Raw genomic sequence first — 21,453 nt, 5'->3', positions numbered from 1 at the left:
AATAGATATAAAGAGTTATGATATTTAAGGTGTTAGGTATCATAAAAGTCAGTATATATATATATATATATATATATGATATATATATATATATATATATATATTATATATATATATATGAAATTCATTTTACAAGTTCGCAAGCAAGCTTTTTGGAATTTTACAATTAATTGGTTTATTTAAAAAACTGAGAATAAAAGAATAAAAGCCTTACTTTTCAAACAAATGAGTTTATTTTTCTAAATTTTAAAAAATCTAATAATTAAAAACGAAAATGTGACATTCCCTACAAACACCCTCAATTCTTGAACAACAATTCGGGCGCCTGACTCCATGAGTCGTATGAACATTTGTTGCAGAGTCGTCAGTCGTTGCTGAGGTGAAGTCGTCGCTGAGACTTCACTCCCTGGCCTTCTGCTACTTACCAGGAATCCTATAGTACTCTTTCTCTCCTACCGGTGGGTACGTCAGGGTCTAAAGGCCCCCATACACTGAACGATTGTCTGATCGACCCACACACACACACACATACTATTCAGACAGTATGAACGATCTCCGTACCGATTTCAGTCTGAACAAAGATTTTGTCTCGAGAATACATGGCATCATCTATAGAAGAGATAGCGTTATATTGGGAGAGAAACCCACACATTGAACGACCTGTGTATGACAGACTAAGTCGCAATCCAGCAACCTGGTCGTGACAGATTCCCGCTGAGATCGTTCAGACACGAAGCTCCGCCCACTTTTGCATTCGGACAAGCCCATCCACATTGTTTTTGCGAACGATACAGAGAGTCGTTCAGACAATCGTTCAGTGTATGGGGGCCTTCAAAGGGTCTGTAACCCAGCCTCTCGAACTTTTCATTACCTCGACCATATTCACTTTCACGTTAATGGCCAATCACCCTTACGGGCTGCTCTCAGAGCAAGAGCCCGTGCCACCAGTGATGGCTGGTTTAATCTATCCACCACCTCGAAGACGGCGTTAGAGTAGAAAGTCATAGCAGTTAAAATCAAAATCTCTTCTTTCATTTACAACTTTATCTGAGAAGGATTCTGTGTCATAAGAAGTCATTATCAGCATTAGAAATTTCAAGAACTCTTGGATAGACTGAGTTAACATCAAGTGACATATGTATCTCTGCTTTTATTTATACTATCATATACAAAGCTAAATATATTCTATACCTGTCTGCCTTCAAACGGATCATCATTATTTCAAATTCATAAAATGTAATTATAAATAGGCGATGTTACGACTATAATTGACACTGGCAAGGAGACCTGTTTGTCTATGAATTCTGTTATCAAATTGAATTGTTTATACACACACACAAACACACACACACACACACACACACACACACACACACACACACACATATATATATATATAGTATATATATGTATACATACATATATTTATATATGTATGCATATAATTGCATACATATAAAATCAACCACAACTTGTCTGCAAATTATACAAATAACCTTACTTAACGATGACAAATATCATTCAAAGAATATAATGAAATATGACCAAAGGCAGAAAATAGCTCGACTCGCTGTACAGGTAAGAAAAACAAAACAAAAATAAAAGGATAGAATATTGCTGTCAGAAAAAAAAAATTAAAAACTTTCTGCCTCTGATGAAGTCGAAAATAAAGAACACTAATTATATCAACAACAGAGTTAATGCTGATCACCAGCGACTCACTAATGTCACGTCGAGTGCTCTGAAAGAAATCGAGATAATAGGGTTCAAGGACTTTTGTGTTTATATATATATATATATATATATATATATATATATATATATATATATATATATATATATGTTTAGCTACACATGAGCTTTATTTGGAAATTGATAATACGTCTCCAATGCTTGATATAAAAGAGACATTAACTTAAAAATCAGAGCCATTTATATCTATATATATATATATATATATATATATATATATATATATATATATATATATATATATATATATATATATATATATATATATATATACTATATATATATATATATATATATATATATATATAATTTGTGTGTCAATAATTTGTGTGAAAAAAAATCTAAATAATTATTTGTGTAACTATGAAATTATCGGGTGTTTAATGTTCAACGCCATCTATTATCAGTTATGTTAACTATTCTACATTATCCTTGGTTTCTTTTCCTTAACTTAGTCATACAGATATTTGCATTCCTTAGCTTTCGTTACACTTGTAAATTGTATTTTTCGTTAGAGAACTATTCATTGCAGTGTTGAAAACATCTTTTTTTTTTAGCTTATCATAATTAGTGTTTTTGTGATATTACGTGTGAAAGTAATTATATTGGAATTTAAGTTTATTTATTTAAGTATTAAATTAACAATAGTCTTTAGTGTTTAATTAAGATCCTGCTGGATTGGAGAGGTAATTAAAAGTGGTTAAAATAGAGGTGAAAATAAACAATAAGTGAAGCAGACAAAAAGAATAATATTTTTGTTGGTGGTGATATTTTAAATTTATGAGGGATAATTGAGTGATTACAGACCAGCAACATCCCCACACCTAGCCACCAGGTAAGATTCACTCAAGTCCCGTCATAATATTTATATATATATATATATATATATATATATATATATATATATATATATATATATACTATATATATACATATACATACATAGGTGCATACAGTCACACATACTCGTCTGTGTGTACACGTATGTGTATGAGAGAGAGAGAGAGAGAGAGAGAGAGAGAGAGATTAATTTCAGCAGAGTAAGTTTTTGACGCTGACATATCAACTCACTTACCTGTGAATCAAAATGAGATTAAGGATAATACGACCACCTTTGAAAAGTCTGGAGCAAATGTCCATCTGCAGCATAGCGAAGACACTGCCTGGGGGTATGACACGAGGTTAACATATTGAATACATGAAAATCGTGAAAAGGTGGTGAGAGTATTTCGAAGAACTGTTGAACGTCGAAAATTATAGACAAGAACTCCATCAGATATAATGAAATGGATTATCTTAAAATTGGGAGTGGATCTGCAAAAGAATGGGAAAGGGAGACACATGAAAGTCTATAGTCACAGGTGATTCGATAAAAAAAAAACTTGGTAAAGACGGGGAAAACTATTCGACGACTATCGGGTGGTATACCTAAGCGGATGTCGTAGAGAGAGAGAGAGAGAGAGAGAGAGAAGGATATGCAATATAAAAACACCGTATCGTGCTTCTAAGAAATCAATAGAAGGATCCACAGTAATATCCTTGTTTATCCAGATGAAATATATTTGTGGAAATATTTACAAACATTAAAGCTTTCGTCCATCCTCCTGTGGACTTGATCACTCAAGTCCACGGGAGGATGGACGAAAGCTTTAATCTTTGTAAATATTTCCACAGATATATTTCATCTGGATAAACAAGGATATTACTGTGGATCCTTCAGAGTAGGATATTTTGTTAAAAGAAATGAAGAAATGGCAGTTTGGTGGTGAGTGACAGGTGAATAAACAGAAAACTAGGACTATGCAATTCACGAGACTAAGTAGTCTTGACTTTCGTAGCTGATGCGCAGACTTGAGGGAAAAAAAAGATCGTTGGTTGAGGAATAAACGAAGATGCTGAGGTGGATCTCAGACAAATACGAAGGAGCTGACGTCGGTCTAAGGCAGTGGTTCTCAACCTGGGGGCCATGGTGGGCTGTTGCAAATTATACTTTTCTTAATAATGTTAGGAATCTGAATTAAAAAAAAAACTTGCATCACTGTCCTTCTACAAATCAAGAATCAGAGCCGGAATATTGTCCGTCAGTCTTTTGTAGTCTAGTGATGTAAGTTAAGCGCATCACAGAAATCTATCAAATATAAGATAATTATGACTGTAAACTTCGTAATCAAGCTAGGGTGTTCTTATCAACATATCTTTTTTTTTTTTACCCTTTTTGGCGGGGTGGGATTTAGGAGAAAATGAAGGGGAGCCACAAGGATGTTGAGAATTCATGAGTAGGGGAATGAGGTGAAAAGGTGGAAAAAGGTTGAGAATCACTGGTCTAAGGTATCTCCTTGAAGAGAAGACTTGAAAAACTTGGAGAATGGTTTGAAAACTGTTGTGAAAATGTAAACGACGCAAGATTTGATGGCTTGAGTATTCATAAAGAGAAATTTCGAACAACGCGTCCAAAATAGTAAGGAAAGGGCCGTTGTTAGAGGGTGAACACTTACCTATTATGTAAAGGGCAGAAAAGAAGAAAATGTATATTGATACTAAACCGGTAAACAATGAGCCGAAATTTCTTAGCCGCAATCGAGTTTTATGTACAGCGTATAATCAAGGCGACCGAAAATAGATGTATCTCTATATGATGCTGTATGAGCCGCGGCTCGTGAAACTCTCAGCCGGCCGTGGTAGACTTTGTTGTTGCGATGCCAGACTCACGATTATGGCTAACTTTAACTTTCAATTAGATAAAAACTACTGAGGCTAGAGGGCTGCAATTTGGTGTGTTTGATGATTGGAAGGTGGATGGTTAACATACCAACTTGCAGCCCTCTAGCCTCAGTAGTTTTTAAGATCTGAGGGCGGACGGAAAAAGTGCGGATGGACAAAGTCATCTCAATCGTTTTCTTTTACAGAACTAAAACTAATGAACATCAACTTTCCTAAACAGGACAATGAAATTAAAGAAGAGAACAGAAAGATAAATGAACTAAAAAGGGCCTTGAAGCCTGTGCACAGGACTTGAAATTAGGCTTCTAGTTCAGATGTGCTGGGAAAGATTTTAGAGCAAAGCACATGAAGCAAGGTTACGTTTCATGAAAGTTGCCTGAGTAATACCGAAAACCGTAAATTATCTGTAACATATGGCCACTAAATAGCTATTTCCTCTCTGATGAAAAAAAAAGTAAGAGGGGGGAAAAGACTCATCAGTTTCTGAAACCTCTCCTCATTCCACTAGTACTTACTATTACTTATGATGGACAAAACTGGGATCCGTTACCCATGAATTTCTTTTCACAGATCCCGCAACTCTAACAACTGCATTAATGAACCAAACAAAAAACTTCTTTCAGTTTTCTTCTGAAGATTGAAAAAGAAACCCACAAAATCACTTTGTAACTTGTTTACTTCTAAGTATTTACATTTAGTTTTACTACACACTCGAGTACTTTCAGGCCCTATCTGTGGTTAATCTTATTCCCACTCAGCTTCACTTCGCTCATCCCTCATCTGTCATCTCCGACCTAGAGAGCTTATTTAAATGAGAAGACTTTGATATGGTCCCGTTCGAAGCCTGTGAGAAACTTGCCATGTTAATTTCTCCCTGCAGACTTCCATCCACCACTTCCGTCATAATATTATTTGATGATAAAGAGACTCGCCCTCTCTTCTCTGTCATCAGCAATGACTTACTATTTCCCACCTGTTTCAGTATGTAATTAACGCCTGGACACAATTTAAATCTCACTCTGAGGCGCCCTACTCTCTCCGTTTCATGTCTCAAACTGAGACTCCTGAAATTTCGGACACTGCCCTCACCTCCTGCCGAGATCGTCTCTGGAACAGGTGGAAAGAGTCCTTCTTTCGCTTGTTGGCAAGTAAGATCATTGCATCCTATTATGACTGCGTTGTGCTATTTTGTTCGTTGGCTGTCCATGACTTCCTATCTGCTTTTGTTTTCGCTGATTCTTGGGATATAGAATGTAGGCCGTTCCTCGTTGGACGAGTGGTTTACGTGCTCACCTACCGATTCGGTAGTCCTAAGTTCGATTCCCCGCTCTGCCAACGTGGAATCAGAAGAATTTGTTTCTGGTGATTAGACATTAATTTCTCGATATAATTTGGTTCGGATAATAAGCTGTAGGTCCCGTTGCTAGGTAACCAGTTGGTTCCTGGTCACGTGAAAAATATCTAATTCTTTGGGACAGCCCTAGGAGAGCTGTTAATCAGCTCAGTGGTCAGGCTAAACTAAGATATACGTAGGGAAATTAAGAGTAGGTAGGTTTGAAAGGTGTAACACACCTCACAGTTGAATTATGAAACAATTGTCAGGAGAGGGTGGACAGTAAGAATGAAGAAAGAGAATGTGGATGGGGGTGTAGATGAAGGAATGAAAGGGTATGCAGCTAGGGACCTAAAGGACGCTCAAAGACCTTTAGTAATGCCTGCAGTGCAACCCTTGAGGTGCACTGATGGCGCTACCTCACTACAGGGTTCGTTGATTCTTGGACTAGATCAAGACACTAAGATGGATCCGTGTCGTCGGTATTTGAAGCTGCCATTGTAATGGAAATTAAGTAGTATGACAGTAACAGAAACTCGAAGTTGATGTCTCCTCCGATAAAAAGTGATTAATGACTATTGGAGGAGACATCAACTTCGAAAGTGGTAACGCAACAGGACCGCTATGGGGTCAAGGTAGTCCCAAAATAATACCTGACATAGGGTACCGAAAGATCACCTTATTCACACGTTCAAGGAAAATCTATCGAACTCTTGCCAAGTAATATTTTTATGAATTGGCCTGATCGAATAATTCAATCGAATATGTATTTGAGAAGATCTTAGTCGTTCGTAAGCTTTCTTCGTACTGATTATTATTATTATTATTATTATTATTATTATTATTATTATTATTATTATTATTATTATTATTATTTTATACGTTATTTTCTCTATTTTCAGCGAATTTCTGAGTAACTGGCCAATATTCATATTGGAAAATAATAATAAAAAAATCGCAGAGCCAGAGAAGCGGATGATAAGAAAAATAGAGAAAACAACATATAAAATCAGTTCGGTTAATTCTGCCACTCTCTTTAACATTATTATTATTATTATTATTATTATTATTATTATTATTATTATTATTATTATTATTATTATTATCCCGAAAGAACAAAACATCGCTTAGCGAACTTCCATGTAAATATTGTAAACCTGATCAAAGTGATAACGGACTAAAATAATAATACCGAATAATACTACTTATTATAAAAAAAGAGGTCAATATAAAGACGAAAAAACAGATTTGAGAAATTAGTAATAATTTCCGAAATATTGCTGCACTTCCTCAACAAAGGAAACAAAACTAAAAATAATTTCTTTAGTAGTACTATAGTTCACAAAGAGAACATTCTTGAGTCTAATCATAGTCATATTATATTGTGACGACCAGAATCTGAGCTTGTACAATTTGGAGCTACCCAAACTCAGAGCATACAACCACATACATACACACACACACGCACACAACAAAACACACACATATATATGTATATATATATATATATATATATATATATATATATAATATATATATTATATATATATATATATATATATATATATAGAGAGAGAGAGAGAGAGAGAGAGAGGAGAGAGAGAGAGAGAAGTTAATGGGGCATTGTGGCAATTACCATTACACCCACACACACACACAAATATATATATATATATATATATATATATATATATATATATATATATATATATATTATCAGTGGGTGTTTGACATCACAACTGTTCAATTAGTAAAGTTAAGCATTGTTGGGTCTGATCAGTCTTTGGGTGGGTAACCCCCATACCAGGACAAGAGCAAAAGAGTACATATCAATCATGTGCGCCACTATCTACTCCAAGAGAAGTGATAAAATAGCAATGATTTAATGAACTTCAAAATTAGATTTCTAATCGTCATAACGGAAACTGAATAAGTTGATTCGAAAAGCTTTTATGTACGTCTCTACATGTGGCGTGCATATGTGCGTGCTCACAATCCATTCATACATGATGCTTGGTGAAACGATACACACGTGTTCCTGAGCCTGGAGTCATAACCTGGGAGCAGGTGAATTCTTTAAGAAATATCGTCCCAAAGTTTTGTACTAATATTTCATTTTAATTTAATGGCTGAAATTAGAAATAGTACTGAAAATAAACACGATCTGGATTCTATTATAGATTTCTATCCACTCGTTCTAGTATTTCCTGTTTGGACTTACATTTTCGTTGGCGTAATCGATGGAGGGGTGACTGATATAATTGTTCTGGCGAGAGAGAGAGAGAGAGAGAGAGAGAGAGAGAGAGAGAGAGAGATTCACGTAATACCTTAACACCATGGTGGACATTATGAGAGCATAATCGATTTAGAAATACAGAAACGAAAAACTAAATCAATTTTTTCTTTATGGAACCTCCTAAAAGTGGCATTTTTTGTTCAATAAAAAAAAAGTGAGTGAAGTCAAAACAAAGCTATACCAACGCTGATTCGCATGGTCGACGCTCATTTTGCTTCACATCATTATCAAGTACTAAAATAAACGTGATCATGCCCTAGTTGCTAGTGGGTCCATGTACAAATCAAGAGTACACGCTAACCATATTCCGAAATGTTTCTCATTCTGAAAAACACTGCCGAGTTTTACGGACAAAGCTTTCGTAGCTCTTAGGGCCGAGCAGCATTTCCTTTCTCTGCGGTCAAGGCGCTACATTTAAAATCTGTCATTGAAAATGGGACTATACCTGTTAACTAGCTCTGATTCCCATCGGACTTTTACTGATCAACATGGGCTGTATATGATATAAAATTTATATTTTTATGATGGCCATAATTAAAAACTGGAATGCACGAAAGGTATATTTATTCACTTTCGGCTCATCCCGCAGGCAGTAGTGACGTAACGCAAACCAGTATAAGCTAACTATTATTTAAGTTAGATTTTCGTGTAATTCCATTCATTCTGCTTGTAGGTGATGTATCAATGAAGAATAAATTTACGAGTATCAAGTGTGGAAAAATGCACCTGCTGCTGCAACCTGACACTTTAAGGGCCGTTATGGAATGAATGGCTGAAAGTATTGTTAATATAATCAGATAATGTTCATAAGCTATTCTAAATGAAAAATCAATTATAAAATCCGCGATGTATAATTATTTTATTCAGCTTTGTTGTCCGAGAAGTGAAGTACAAAGTTTGCTTTCCAACCAATGAGATATCGCATTACTCACCATGTCAACCAATCAGCAACCAGCTTTCTCGCGACAGCCATCAGGGCACGTCTGTTTCATATTTACAAGAATTTCGTGTTTCATCACTCAAAGGGGCTATCTGGATTAGATAACCGTAACAGAATGAAATTAATATTTATTATGAAGATATACTGACTCAAAAGAAAAGTAACTGAGGAAGCGATCGTTCGTAATGACAAAGTCAAGTGAGAAAGAGACATCTCCTAAAGCACCTCTCCCATCAGGCCTCAGAGATTGATCAGCGCATGCGTAAACAAGACATTGCAAATGGCGGCGAATGTTATTGTTTAATGGAGTCTGTAATATTTCACAATCATGTTTGGATTTACCTTAATAACAGGTAAGCTACGCCGATATGACGGTGTGTGAAAGGAAGTTTAGTCATCCAGGAACAGATTGCAGTGCAAATGATCGCTTACAAGTGAATATCGAGTCTGAAAACCTATTTTCACAAAATGGTGTATAATGGTGCCAGTGACGTTCGCTTGGCCGTAGTTAAGACACAAGTTCTTGGTGTTGCGGTGGATATATTTTGATAACGCTGTGTCTAGCCAGTGAAAGGAACTCATCGCTGTGACTGTGGAAGTAAGCAAAGTGAGAAATGTGACGGTGAAAGAGAGTAAAGTTGGATCGCAAGTAAAAAAAAAGTACCAGAGCTTGGGACTATTTCACTCGCCAAGCTATCATCGCCATCGGGATATAATATATACGCAATATTTAACCTTAACCTGGACTCGCCTACTCCGCCAATGGTGTGTAATGAGTTTGCCCATGTTTTCCCTGTCATTGCATGTGTTACTTTAAGGGTAGAAGTAAGGTAAATACGAGTGGTGGTGAGGTCGGAGAAGGGGGTTCCGACCCCCGAGCGTCAGTCGGCTCTTCCTCTGCCGAAGAACTTCTTCGGTCATGTTGATGACCGATTCTTACCTGCCGTTGTCGCCCGACGTCTCTCGGCTCATTTTCCCTCCGTTGTTTGTTTGTCGGTGCTGGCGACGCTCGAATGGCTCGTGTTGCAGTTGAATGGCGTGAAAGATATGGTGGTTTATGTCACGTAGGCATCTTACGTCGACGACGACATTCTATCGCAAGGTATAGGCTGCGGCCTATAGGCCTATGCCAAGTACGGGCTCTCCGATGCCCCGTTGATCGGGTCACTTTAGAAGTATTGGCACCGGAATTAGATAGAAGGAAATGGATGAATGTTCTTTACATATTTTTATTTACTGAAATATTGGGGCAGGCCATGGGGATCTCGACTCCAGTAAACTAATAACATTTAGCAAGGTCTAGTCTTGAACATTATGCCCATGATGCCCATCCAACTGCTGTGTCAGTGTCAATATAGGATTATGTAGGTGTTTTAGTATTCAATGTCGACAGATTAGACTATTCCAAAATATACCAATCATGTTACTGGAATTGGCATTGCCAATAATAGACTTCTATCTCTGCCTATCTCAGTGTAGCTTCTAGCATTCTCCATAACCAGGTTTCCTTCTTTGAGTGAGATCCCCCCCCCCCCCCCCCTTGCACCTGTTTGAATTTAATTAGACACAGTACAATACTAATAAACTAAGACCTATGGTCATTTGATTTTATTTGTAGATAGGATCTTATTTATCTCTTATAGAAAGAGACATGAATGGTGTAACCTATTTATTAATAGAGAAGCTCTAGAGTACACTTTTCAGTAGAGCCTATATTTAACCTCGTGTAGCCCATTTTGAAGCGTAGCTTAAGCAGAAAATGACCTTACAGTTACTAAACTATGAGGCTTCATTTTTAATAATTAAAATGGTATACCTATAATTAGCTAGAGACTGGTATGTAGGTACTTCCTATTCGAAAGGAATATTTTCATTCAAATGGGGTCTCCCTAGTTCCAGAATATAGCTATTTGTAACCCACACATACTTAAACTTTGATTTATCATTAAATTCTTATTTGCCCTACATGAGGTGTGCCTATTATTTTTAGTTTATTGCCAGTCATCTATGTGTATGGATGTTTTACTTAATTTAGCCCAAACCAATTATTTTTCAGGTAGTTATTCATAAAATAGGAAATGAGATCTTTGTGTGTTTCTGAAAACTGTCCTGCAATCCTTGTCTGTAGCAGTAACCTGAATTCCATTAACCCCCCCCCCCCCCCCCCCATCTAACCTTGCAGAAAGGTAAAAGTAATTTTTTTTTTTTTTTTTATAAAAAAATTGTGGATAACATTTTCACAGCTTGTTTTTCATTGAAGGCTACTGTCTTCTGCCTTGTACACATTCTATCTGATATCCTGCATTTTGAGGCATTTTGTGTTCCGTTTATTCGCAATTGTCTGCCATTCTCGTGATTGATTCCTCAACAGACTCACATTCCTGGAGATTCCAACTATACCAGCCCTTGCATGTAACATTTATGCATAACCCCCTCATGGAATGGGCTTTCCATTGCTCTATAGCCAGGAATCTTGCCATTAAGATTTTTGTACAGTATGTAGTTTCTCCTTTCAGTTTCTTGTATTTTATCACACTTTTGCATATTACAGTATATTTAGCGATACTATAGTAATTTGCAAGGTTGATGATAAGGAAAGGTATGATATCTTTCAATGATTAAATTATTCAATATAAAGTTGTTTGATAGTATAAAATATATAATATTCATGCAATGTATATTTTAATAGCATTAGTAGAGACTAGTATTCCTCTCCATTCAGTTTATTTTATTCATAATTTTCAATGTTGTAAAGTATTTAACCATAGACAGTAATTTGAATGGTTGTTATATATAGTTGTTAATAAGGAAAGTGAAATGTTTTTTAATAAGGAAATGGAAATGTTTCAATGATTAAATGATAAAGGTTGGAGAGTATTATTTATAAAATCATACAATGCCTATTTTATTAGTAAGTTATTGCTCATCATCATTATCTGTACAGAATATTTTTTTGGGGGGGTGAGGTGTTGCTGGATATCAAATGAGTTCTCCACTTCCAAATTGATTTGGGTCTTCATTTATAGTTTCCTGGGCCTACCTGCCTCCTTCCATCACTGCTGGGCCACCTGCCCCCTGCCCCTTTATATTGCATCCAGACTTTCTGAATCTTTGAGATCTTGTCCTGTGTAATCATAAGTTGTGTTACGCATAGCATTCTTTGCAGTGTACAGACAAAGAAGTGGTGAATGAGTAAATGGAACAAGGGAGTCTGTAAAATGCAGTTTTAACTGATTATTTTGCCAAGTCGTATTTATAAGTGAAATGATGGTTGTCTCAAAGCAAGTGAAAATGATGGAAGCAGTTATGCAAGATTTTTATTAAGCTGATGTAGCCATTTGTTTGACAGTTTGCCAATTGGACAAATCACTTTTTTATGAATTGTCATTGCGAGCGTTAGGACTTTTTTTTTATTTATTTTTTTTATTTTTTTTATTTTTTTATTTTTTTTTTATTTATTTATTTATTTTTTTTTTGAGAACAAGCTTCAGGTGTGATTTTTAGGAATGATAGTGAAAAAAAACACCCAAACCCCAAGCCCTTCTGGTAGGCAGGAGGCAGTGAACTCTGTGGACTCTTATCACTCATTTTTGTAGCATGGTAATACAAATTGTATCTCAAGTTTGCAATATAGAATTTTGGTTGTTATCTGGGGGTCCATAGTCTTTTCACAGAAGGGGGGTTCCTGGTTATTATAGCTGCTTTGGTTAATCCACAAAATTTCATCTAGGTAAATCGCTTATGGACATGTCCCTTCATTCCTAATAGGTTTACCACTTACTATATATCTTGTTAACACCTTGATTACATATCTTAAACTTCATTTACAAGGAGATTGAAAATGTCTGTTAGGAAAATTGTAACATATCTAAAGCTTTTAAATTTTTGAGCTCATGCCTTGTAGTGTGTGTTCTTTACAATAATGCTTTTGTCAAGTTTTGATGGTGGGATCATGGCTGTCAGTAGTGGATTTCTGAAATTAGTTTTCCATCATTTCTGAACAACAGTGCCTCAAATTGACAGATGTTTGAAATCCAGCCATGACTACAAGTGATCAGATTGTGCATACCCTATGGACCTCGCGGGAAATGTTCTTTTAGAAAAGTCAGTGCTTACATAATGGATTAGTATCTTTGTAAATGTTCTTTTAGCGCTACTAGATTAGCCTTCTTAAAGTTCTTTTCGAAGCAATCTGAGCAAGGCCCCATGGATTATGTTTCATATTTGGAATCTTGAGTGGTTACAAACCTAATTCAGTCCTTATAGACATTGATTGTCATTATATTGAGCATTCAGTCAGTGAAAGAACAGCTTAATGTCTTTATAGTGAATTTTAAGCTCATCTGTCCCAACAGATTATCACAGAATAAGCAGCCTTCTCTCAGTGGAGCCGTGGTTAAACTGAATACCATTAAGTAACCACTGAAGAGTCGCAGATTAGGGACGAGTTAAGAGTTATGGAAAGATAACCTCCAAATTATAGCCAACCACCTCATCCTTTTGAAATATATCATGTACCTGGTCTAGTCTTGAAATATTTTGCTTATTGCAGTGTTTAATTACAGTACAACTTGTTCCCCAAAATAACAGGATTTTGTCATAAACTGGTATAGGAAGTACACAGTTACACTTGGATTAGGGCTAAGGTTCACATAGTATTATATTGGTAGTTATATCATTTTCAGCTTATAAAATACTATGATGTTATGTGTATTTTACAATCATTGATTGTAAAATATTTTACCATCATTGACAGAAAAGAAACAAGATTGTAATAAGGAACAGTAAGTACCGAAAAAGTAGGCATTTAATCACTGTATGAGAGTGCCATTTTTCTTTAGATTAGATCATGCGAAATATATTCTTAAACAGAATATTGCTCAACTGAAAATTGTTGTTTATATTTGGTCTGCTGAGCCCCACCCCCCTTTCCATCCCATTGAGAAATGCAGTTATAAAACTATCGATTCAAAACAGAACTTATGGAGAAAGAAGTTATAGAAATTTATATTTTATTCAAAACTTCATATAGAATGACAGAGGTAAATAATACAGTAACTTGGTGCTTTTACATTTTAATTCAGATATTCCCTAGTTTTAACAGATCATGTGTAAATTAGGTGCAAGCAGTGCACATGTTGGTTATGTGATGATACATATTTTTTCAATGTTTATACTAATTACTTGTTGGATTTCAAGTACATATTAACAGCCACTATTGAGAGAGGAATGTAATTTTTTTCAGTCAACTGTTTCCTTCATCAGTTAACTTCACTCCTCTCTCCAACCCCACTGTCAGAGAATAAGTAAAACTATCTGTACAGAACAGAAATGTCTGTAAATAGTTTTGCTAATACAGGTACAGTATATTTATTTTTAAAAAATGTCACAGTTTTACAGTATGCTATGATTAAAAACTTCAAATTTAGTATTCACCAGTTAATAAAAACAGTCATTTTGTATGTTGATTGGTGGTAAAATCCATCTATATTTTATTCTTTTATTTTTGAGTGCAGATACTGTATGTTTTATGTTAAACCTGTCATGTGTGTCTTTTAAAAGCCTTGATAATTGTTTGATGTGTGCATCATTGCCTAATGTTTTAATGGGTTAAGGTAGCCTAGCCTATAGTGCCGCAGGAAGAATATGCCAAATGTAGCCTAGGCATATAAGCCACAGGTTGGTTATACCACACACACAATGCACACTTCTGATTTTCACAGTACAGAATGCACTTCCTTAATTATATGTATATACTCTTGTTGTAACTGGGAATAAATGTGTATATACTCTTGTTGTAACTGGGAATAAATGTGATTAAATTATACAATCTATAAACTGAGGAATATGTGAATATACTATTGAATAAATTTGTGGGTTTTAAAGTGATGTTGATAAAGAAATAGGAGATAAGAAGTGACTGGCTATGTTGGAATCATGCAGAAGTGTTCTTAGTTGAAAAAAAATAACTCGCTTATAATTAGGCTTGAGCAGAATATGGAATGAGGGAACAGTGCCTAATGATTGGGAATTGGGAGTCATAGCCACGAAAGGTTTCAGAGAAAGGTGACCTTACTGAATGTGATAATATATATATAGAGTTATTGCACTATGTCAGTTGTGAAGAAAATAATCCGTATGCTCATCGTCAATGGGCTGGAGATAAAAAATTATAAAATGTTTAGGGATGAAGAAGCTAGTTTTAGAAATGGCAGTCATTGCCTTGATTAAATGTGACGGTACTTACTTTCTCGTACACAGCTCTAAGGTAACGTGTGCCGTGGAGGCTGTACTTTGGAGAATTAGACTTATATAAATTTTTCTTACCTTGCTGAAAGCTCATGATATTGAACCAGCAAAAAGGGTTATCGTTTTGGATGAGAAATGAAGATTGATATTTTCTTAACATAGGTTTATTCTTCGCTGGGGTACTTATAAAGTTTTTCCACCTTCTGAGTTACTGGGCTTTTGGACTGATAAAACTTAATTGGCACTTGTTGCAATTACGAGTCTATAGGCACGAGGGAAATTTACTGAGTATTGATTGTCACTTTCACTGTCTTTGATTGCTTCGCACACCACACTTTTGCACCTGTTCTTCTTCTGTCCTTCTCTGTTTCACGGCCATGCCACTGCAGTTCTCCCCTCAGGCTCCCCGGTTGTTCTCTCTCTTGGCTTCTCTGTTCCCCTTTTTTCTCTGCTGCCTTCCCTTTTTCTGCCTGCTCTCTCTCTGTCTCGCCTTTTTGTTCAGTTGAAATCTCCTTAGCCCCGCCTTTGGATTTTTGGATTTTGACTGGGTGTGGCATTTTCTGAAAGACTTCTTGTGCCTTAGTGGCTGCAAACATTATACAAGACCGCCTTCCTGTCAGGTCTTCTACAGTAATTCGTAGGCTTTGAATTTGTATACGCCTCCTTCTTCATGTCCTGGCTTCTTAGGGGCGTATCCCTTGGTAACCTCATAGGTCATTCGTTGATACTCCTTTTGGGCTGTCTTATGACCAACACTCATGGCTTTTGATTCGTCGATACTAGAGGCCTATCTTTGGAAAGGGTGGAGCTTAGATTTTCACATGATCCACCTTTGAAACAAGGAAGCCTTGAATTTCCCTTGGTTATATTAAACAGAAGGCTCTTGAAAAGGTCCACCTTACATTAATTCTCCGACGCTTGAAGTGTCACAAATGTCGGGCGTGCCAGAGAATCACTTAATCATCGGAGATGAGGCGTAATGGGTTGGATTCCAATTTCTCGAAGATGCCTGGGAGATGCAGACCAGATGCCTGTGGGCTAACGCCTAATCGTTTTGGGTCGAGTCCGAGAAAACGATACCTTCGTAAAATTGATTATTTTCATTCTCTTATCCCTCTTTCTTTTCTTATTATCCGTTTCGTGCCTTTTTCTTAAGTATTATTAAGTTATTGCCTTTGGAATAACAACACTGTGCCACACTATTACAGTCTCGGCCCGCTACCTCGCTGACTCCGACAGCGTTATCTAAGCTGAAGCAAATATTATACCTACAAGAGGACTCCTAACTTATGCTTCTTGGAAATCATATTGAAACTTTAACTCAAAAACATCAAAAGTGAATGTAAACATGAGCAAATCCTTGATTAAGTAACGTTAAGGGCAACAATCAAATTGAATGTAAACATGAGTAATTTCTTGAGTAAGTAACATTCAGAGAAACATTAAAAAAACTCAATATGAATATGAACAAGTACTTGATTAAGTAATATTAAAAGAATCATCAACTGAATTCGAATATGAGTAAATCACATTAAGAAACATGAAACTGAATGCAAACAAAATAAATCACCAAAAACAAGAAAAACTGAAAGTTAAACATACATAAGCCCTTGAGTCACATAAGTTATATAAATGCATGGTAGAAGCAAAAATAATGGTAACTATCCAAGTTTACAGTACATGATTGGTTCAGTCCTCAGTCCTATTCTATCTAGGTGGATATCGTCTTTCTTTTATGGAAAATAAATTTCGTTCTTCGTTGACGACACTTGATGGCTTCTTGTTTGCTGCGACCTGCTACTTGGTGACAAGTCCTTGGAGAAAATATCCTTGTGTATTTGTATGCAATAACAAGTGTGTCCTTGACTTTCTACTGAGATTGTGTATTGTGTTTATGCAAAATTTCATTGGACATTCTTACTGTAATTTCTGAGTAACCTTGTACATTAAACAATATAACTTCACTGCTTGATACTAAAACAAAATTGGCAACTCGGTTAAAGGAACCGGTTAGTGGTTAATACTTGTAGGTTCCTTCTACTGTGACAACAATTAGTAAGTTTTCACCAATCAATATCTGTTAGTAAGTTTCAACAACTACTATCTTGTTAATGAGTCTTCATCAATTAACTTCTTGTTAGTGAGTCTTCATCGATTAATATCTTATTAGTAAGTTATCATCAATCAACATCTAATGGATTTGAACAAAGTAAGTATATTAATTACCCCTTCAATATCTTAGTCATTTCTGAAACGAATTCTCTTATCTTAAAATTTCTTAATGTCTATCTTAACCCGTCTTATTTATTCTTTTACTTCTAAGAATGTTCTCATGGAACGATTAAACTTAATATACGTCTTGAAATCCTTATACTGCGCATTGAACTGTTTCTTCCATACCCAATATTTCCCTTCAAAGTCAAAATAAATTTGAAGTTAGTGCACATAACTCAAAAAAATTGCTACAAAACCGACTAATTAAAGTAAGAATTGTAACAATAAAAGATTATCCTAAGTCGACCGATGAAGGTAAACTTAGCAATAAAGAAATCAAATAAATACGTGGGAATAATTGGATGAATTAATGGGTTTGTTCTTCTGTTTCACTGAAAAGTGACTCTTCTATTTCTTAGGTTATATCTAGTTCCTTCTTCTGGAATTTCTTCTGACGTCTCTGTCATTTCGGATTCTTCAACTTCTTTGGTTCTCTTGACCTTGTCCTTGTTTATCCAAAATTCTTCTTCTTCTAATGATTCAGCATATGTGGAAGGCATTTGGTTATTCATTTTCTTAACCTTTATCTTAGTTTCTTGTACGTCTACGACCTTGTATGGTCCTGTGAATTTTGTGGGCTAACTTATAATTAATACCACTCCTTACTTCCTTCTTAATATAGACTTCATCCTGTCTTGTAGTCTACAGGCCTTAATCCTTCTTGATGCTTCTCTATCATGTTCTGCTGGGCTTCTTCTAAATTCTTGTGCAATTGCTTGTGTATTACTTTAAAGTTTCCGATTCTTATCTTTGACATGATATCTTCAGAGTAATTAGGCTGTATTGGCTGATTCAGCCATGCATAAGGTAATCTGGGTTCATATCCCATCAAAGCTTTTATGGGAGTTGCACGAATACTCGTATGATGCCTTGCATTTAATGACAATTGGACTAAGGTAATTGACGTCCCAGTCAGGATCCTGTCCTACTGTGTGACGTAATACGTCTAAAACCTTTCTGTTATTCCTTTCTACCAAGCCATTGCTAGCTGGGTGATACGGCTGTATCGCTACCTTTTCTACCTTAAAGGCGTTACAAATTTCTTGAACTAACGAGTTGTTGAACTCGGTCCCATTATCAGAAATAATGAGCTGTGGGGCAGAATATCTGCAAAATATCTTATCGAAGAGAGCGGTTGCACATTCCTTGGCACTTTTACTAGTTAGTGGTACCAACTCTGTATATCTCGTGAGCGCGTCGATACATACTAGTATATTCTTATTCCCTTTACTCGTGGTATGAAGATTAGTGATAAGATCAATAGATACTCTTTCGAAAGGAGTCTGTGGGATAGGATATTTCCCTAGTGGTACTTCCTTGTCTGTTCTTCCCTTGTAGCTGTTGCATGTATTGCAGCTCTTCACATAATTACTGACATCCTTGTGAATTCCCTTCCAATGGAAAGTTCTTTGGATTAATCTAATTGTCTCATCCCTTCCTGGGTGAGCTCTCATGTCATCATCGTGCATTAGCTCAATGACCTTGTTTCTTAGACTCTTAGGTACTAACCTTTTGTGCAGTACACCTAGAAATTGACCAAATGGGTCATATTCGTGACACATCCAAATTAATACGCCATCTATGTCCGTTAGTGCATCTGTGGGACATCCAACCTTCCTACCTAGTTCGGTTAATTCTTGTTGGCTGTGTTTTCGTTCGTTTCTAACGTATTTGAACAGTTCCTTATATCTTCATCTCTTTCTTGTTCCTTTATGAAATTTTGCCGGGAAAGCTCCTCTGTATAATGCATGGTGAGTACATTTACGTCATTGCACATTGTTTCATTCTTTTCTTCTTCTTTACTTATCATATTTATACTATCACCTTGTGACACATATCTTGATAATGCATCTGCTACCTTATTCGTCTTCCAGGGACATATTTTCACCTCTATATCATAATCTTGGGCTGTCATGAACCAACGGGCTCTTCGTCCAGAAAAATTAGGGTTCTTTAGCATTTCTACTGCAGCTGAATGATCCGTGAACACGGTTATCTTGTAACCAAAAATTATATATCTGAAATGCTTTAAAGCGTCTATAATAGCTAGAGACTCGAGGTCTGTTACTGAGTAGTTCACTTCTGAGGGCTTTAATTTCCTACTGTAATAAGCTATCGCATTATACTTATTATCTTGTTTTTGCATTAAACATGCTCCTATACCAATGTGGCTTGCGTCCGTGGCTAAAAAGAATTCTTTGCCAAAGTCTGAAGCTAAGTACTGGGGGATGTGTTTAATCTTTCTTTCAATTCATCGAATGCTTCTTGCTGCTCGTATGTCCATGTAAATGATACGTGTTCCTTTAAAAGTTCAGTTAGTGGAGCTGATATGACTGCAAAGTTCCCTATGAACTTGCGGTAAAAACCTGCTAAACCTAAGAATGACTTTACGTCCTTCTTGCACTGAGGTGTAGGATATTCCTTGATTGACTTAATCTTTAAGTCGTTTACTTCTACGCCCTTTTCACTTAGTGTATGACCAAGGTAGTCTATTTTCCTTTTAAGGAAGTTACATTTCTTCAGTTTAAGCTTCAGGTTGGCTTTTCTTAATCTCTTTAGGACTTCTCTGACTAAGTCTATGTGTTCCTCTATAGTGTCTGTTGCTAGTACCAAATCATCGATGTAACAGTGTAACTCCTTGCCTAGTAAATCGCCCAAAATTTTATCCATTAATCTTACAAAAGTTACTGGGCTTGACTTTAGACCAAATGGCATTCTTACATACTGGTATCTGCCGTTACTAGTGGAAAAAGCAGTCAAAGGTTTACTTTCTTCGTCTAGAGGGATTTGCAAGAATCCCTGCAATAAATCTATTGTGGTGAAGTATCTCTTGGACCCTATAGTGGCGATAAGATCTCGCATTGACGGCATTGGATAAGGATCATTTTCAGTAATTTGGTTCAATTTTCTGAAATCCACAACTATTCTATAAGTTTTGTCCCTTTTAGGAACTAGCAAAAGTGGAAAAGACCATGGGGATTTAGATGGTTCTATTATTCCTTGCCTATTCATTCTTTGTACTTCTCTTTCAATGATCTCCTTCCTGGGAATGTGCTACTCTATAGGCTGGTATGTAAATTGGCTTTGTGTTCGATGGAATGTCTATCTTGTGCGTTATTTCGCGTGTATTTCCCAAGGTGTCGCCGTCAAGAGCGACTATATCGCTATATTCGCACAGTAAGTCTATGAATTCTTCTCTAACATGGTTTTCCTTAATGTCCTTTAAATGAGATCCTATCTTAGCTCTTCTCAGTTTTATGTCCTGAGCGTAATTTTCATTTCCTTTACTGATCGCGGCTACCGTTTCCCTTTCTACAACTCGGATAGGTATGGAGTATACTTCTGCTAGGCCTATCTCTGTACCTGGTGTTAACTTAACCTTTCCTCCTCTGTTATTCGTAATCTGTAACGCTATTTTGCTCTGTCTAACTTCATGTAAACTAGAAGAATAATGTATTCCGTTTACTTGCGACTTTTCAGTAAGCGTGAGAATTTCCTTCCCTTCAAAAATTGGATTTACTGTACATTCTACCCACGTGCTTTCTCCTGGTTTAAGTCTTAATTCCCTCTCTAACTTTAAATAAGTGCATTGATTTGATTCTAAGAGGTTAATGATCTGTTGTGAACTCGTGATGCATTCTGGATATCTTCCCTCTGTCTTATCCTTCTTTAAGATACCTTTCAGTGTGGGATTCTCTTGAGTCTGGGTTCTTTTAATTGACTTGCATATTGGTATTCTAGAAATCTCACGACCGTTGTTAATCACTAGTTGTTCCCTAGGGGCATCAATGCTTATCCCTTGTCTAGCCATAGTTGGGTAACCTATCAGCAAATGAGCAAAAGCTAATTGTATATCTCTGGCTACCAGAACCTTTTCTCTTAGAGCAA

At 36.1% G+C, this 21,453-nt stretch overlaps 1 protein-coding gene across 2 annotated transcripts in view; it reads left to right on the top strand.

The window, feature by feature from the left end:
* The first annotated feature begins 9,281 nt into the window (after nucleotides 1-9,281).
* The window catches only part of LOC135203191 (mucin-3B-like), a 69,228-nt gene continuing 57,056 nt past the window's right edge, over nucleotides 9,282-21,453 (top strand). Inside the window, exon 1 of one of the 2 annotated variants that reach the window (XM_064232915.1) lies at nucleotides 9,282-9,395. In XM_064232915.1, coding sequence (XP_064088985.1) covers nucleotides 9,371-9,395 — 25 coding nt within the window. In that variant the 5' untranslated portion in view covers nucleotides 9,282-9,370. Of the gene's footprint in view, nucleotides 9,808-21,453 lie in introns of both variants that reach the window. The other variant, XM_064232916.1, reaches the window with a different exon arrangement.

This window comes from Macrobrachium nipponense, chromosome 33 (genome assembly GCF_015104395.2).
Source record: "Macrobrachium nipponense isolate FS-2020 chromosome 33, ASM1510439v2, whole genome shotgun sequence".
NCBI classification, from domain to species: Eukaryota; Metazoa; Arthropoda; class Malacostraca; order Decapoda; family Palaemonidae; genus Macrobrachium; species Macrobrachium nipponense.
This window is presented reverse-complemented; position numbering and strand designations above follow the sequence as displayed.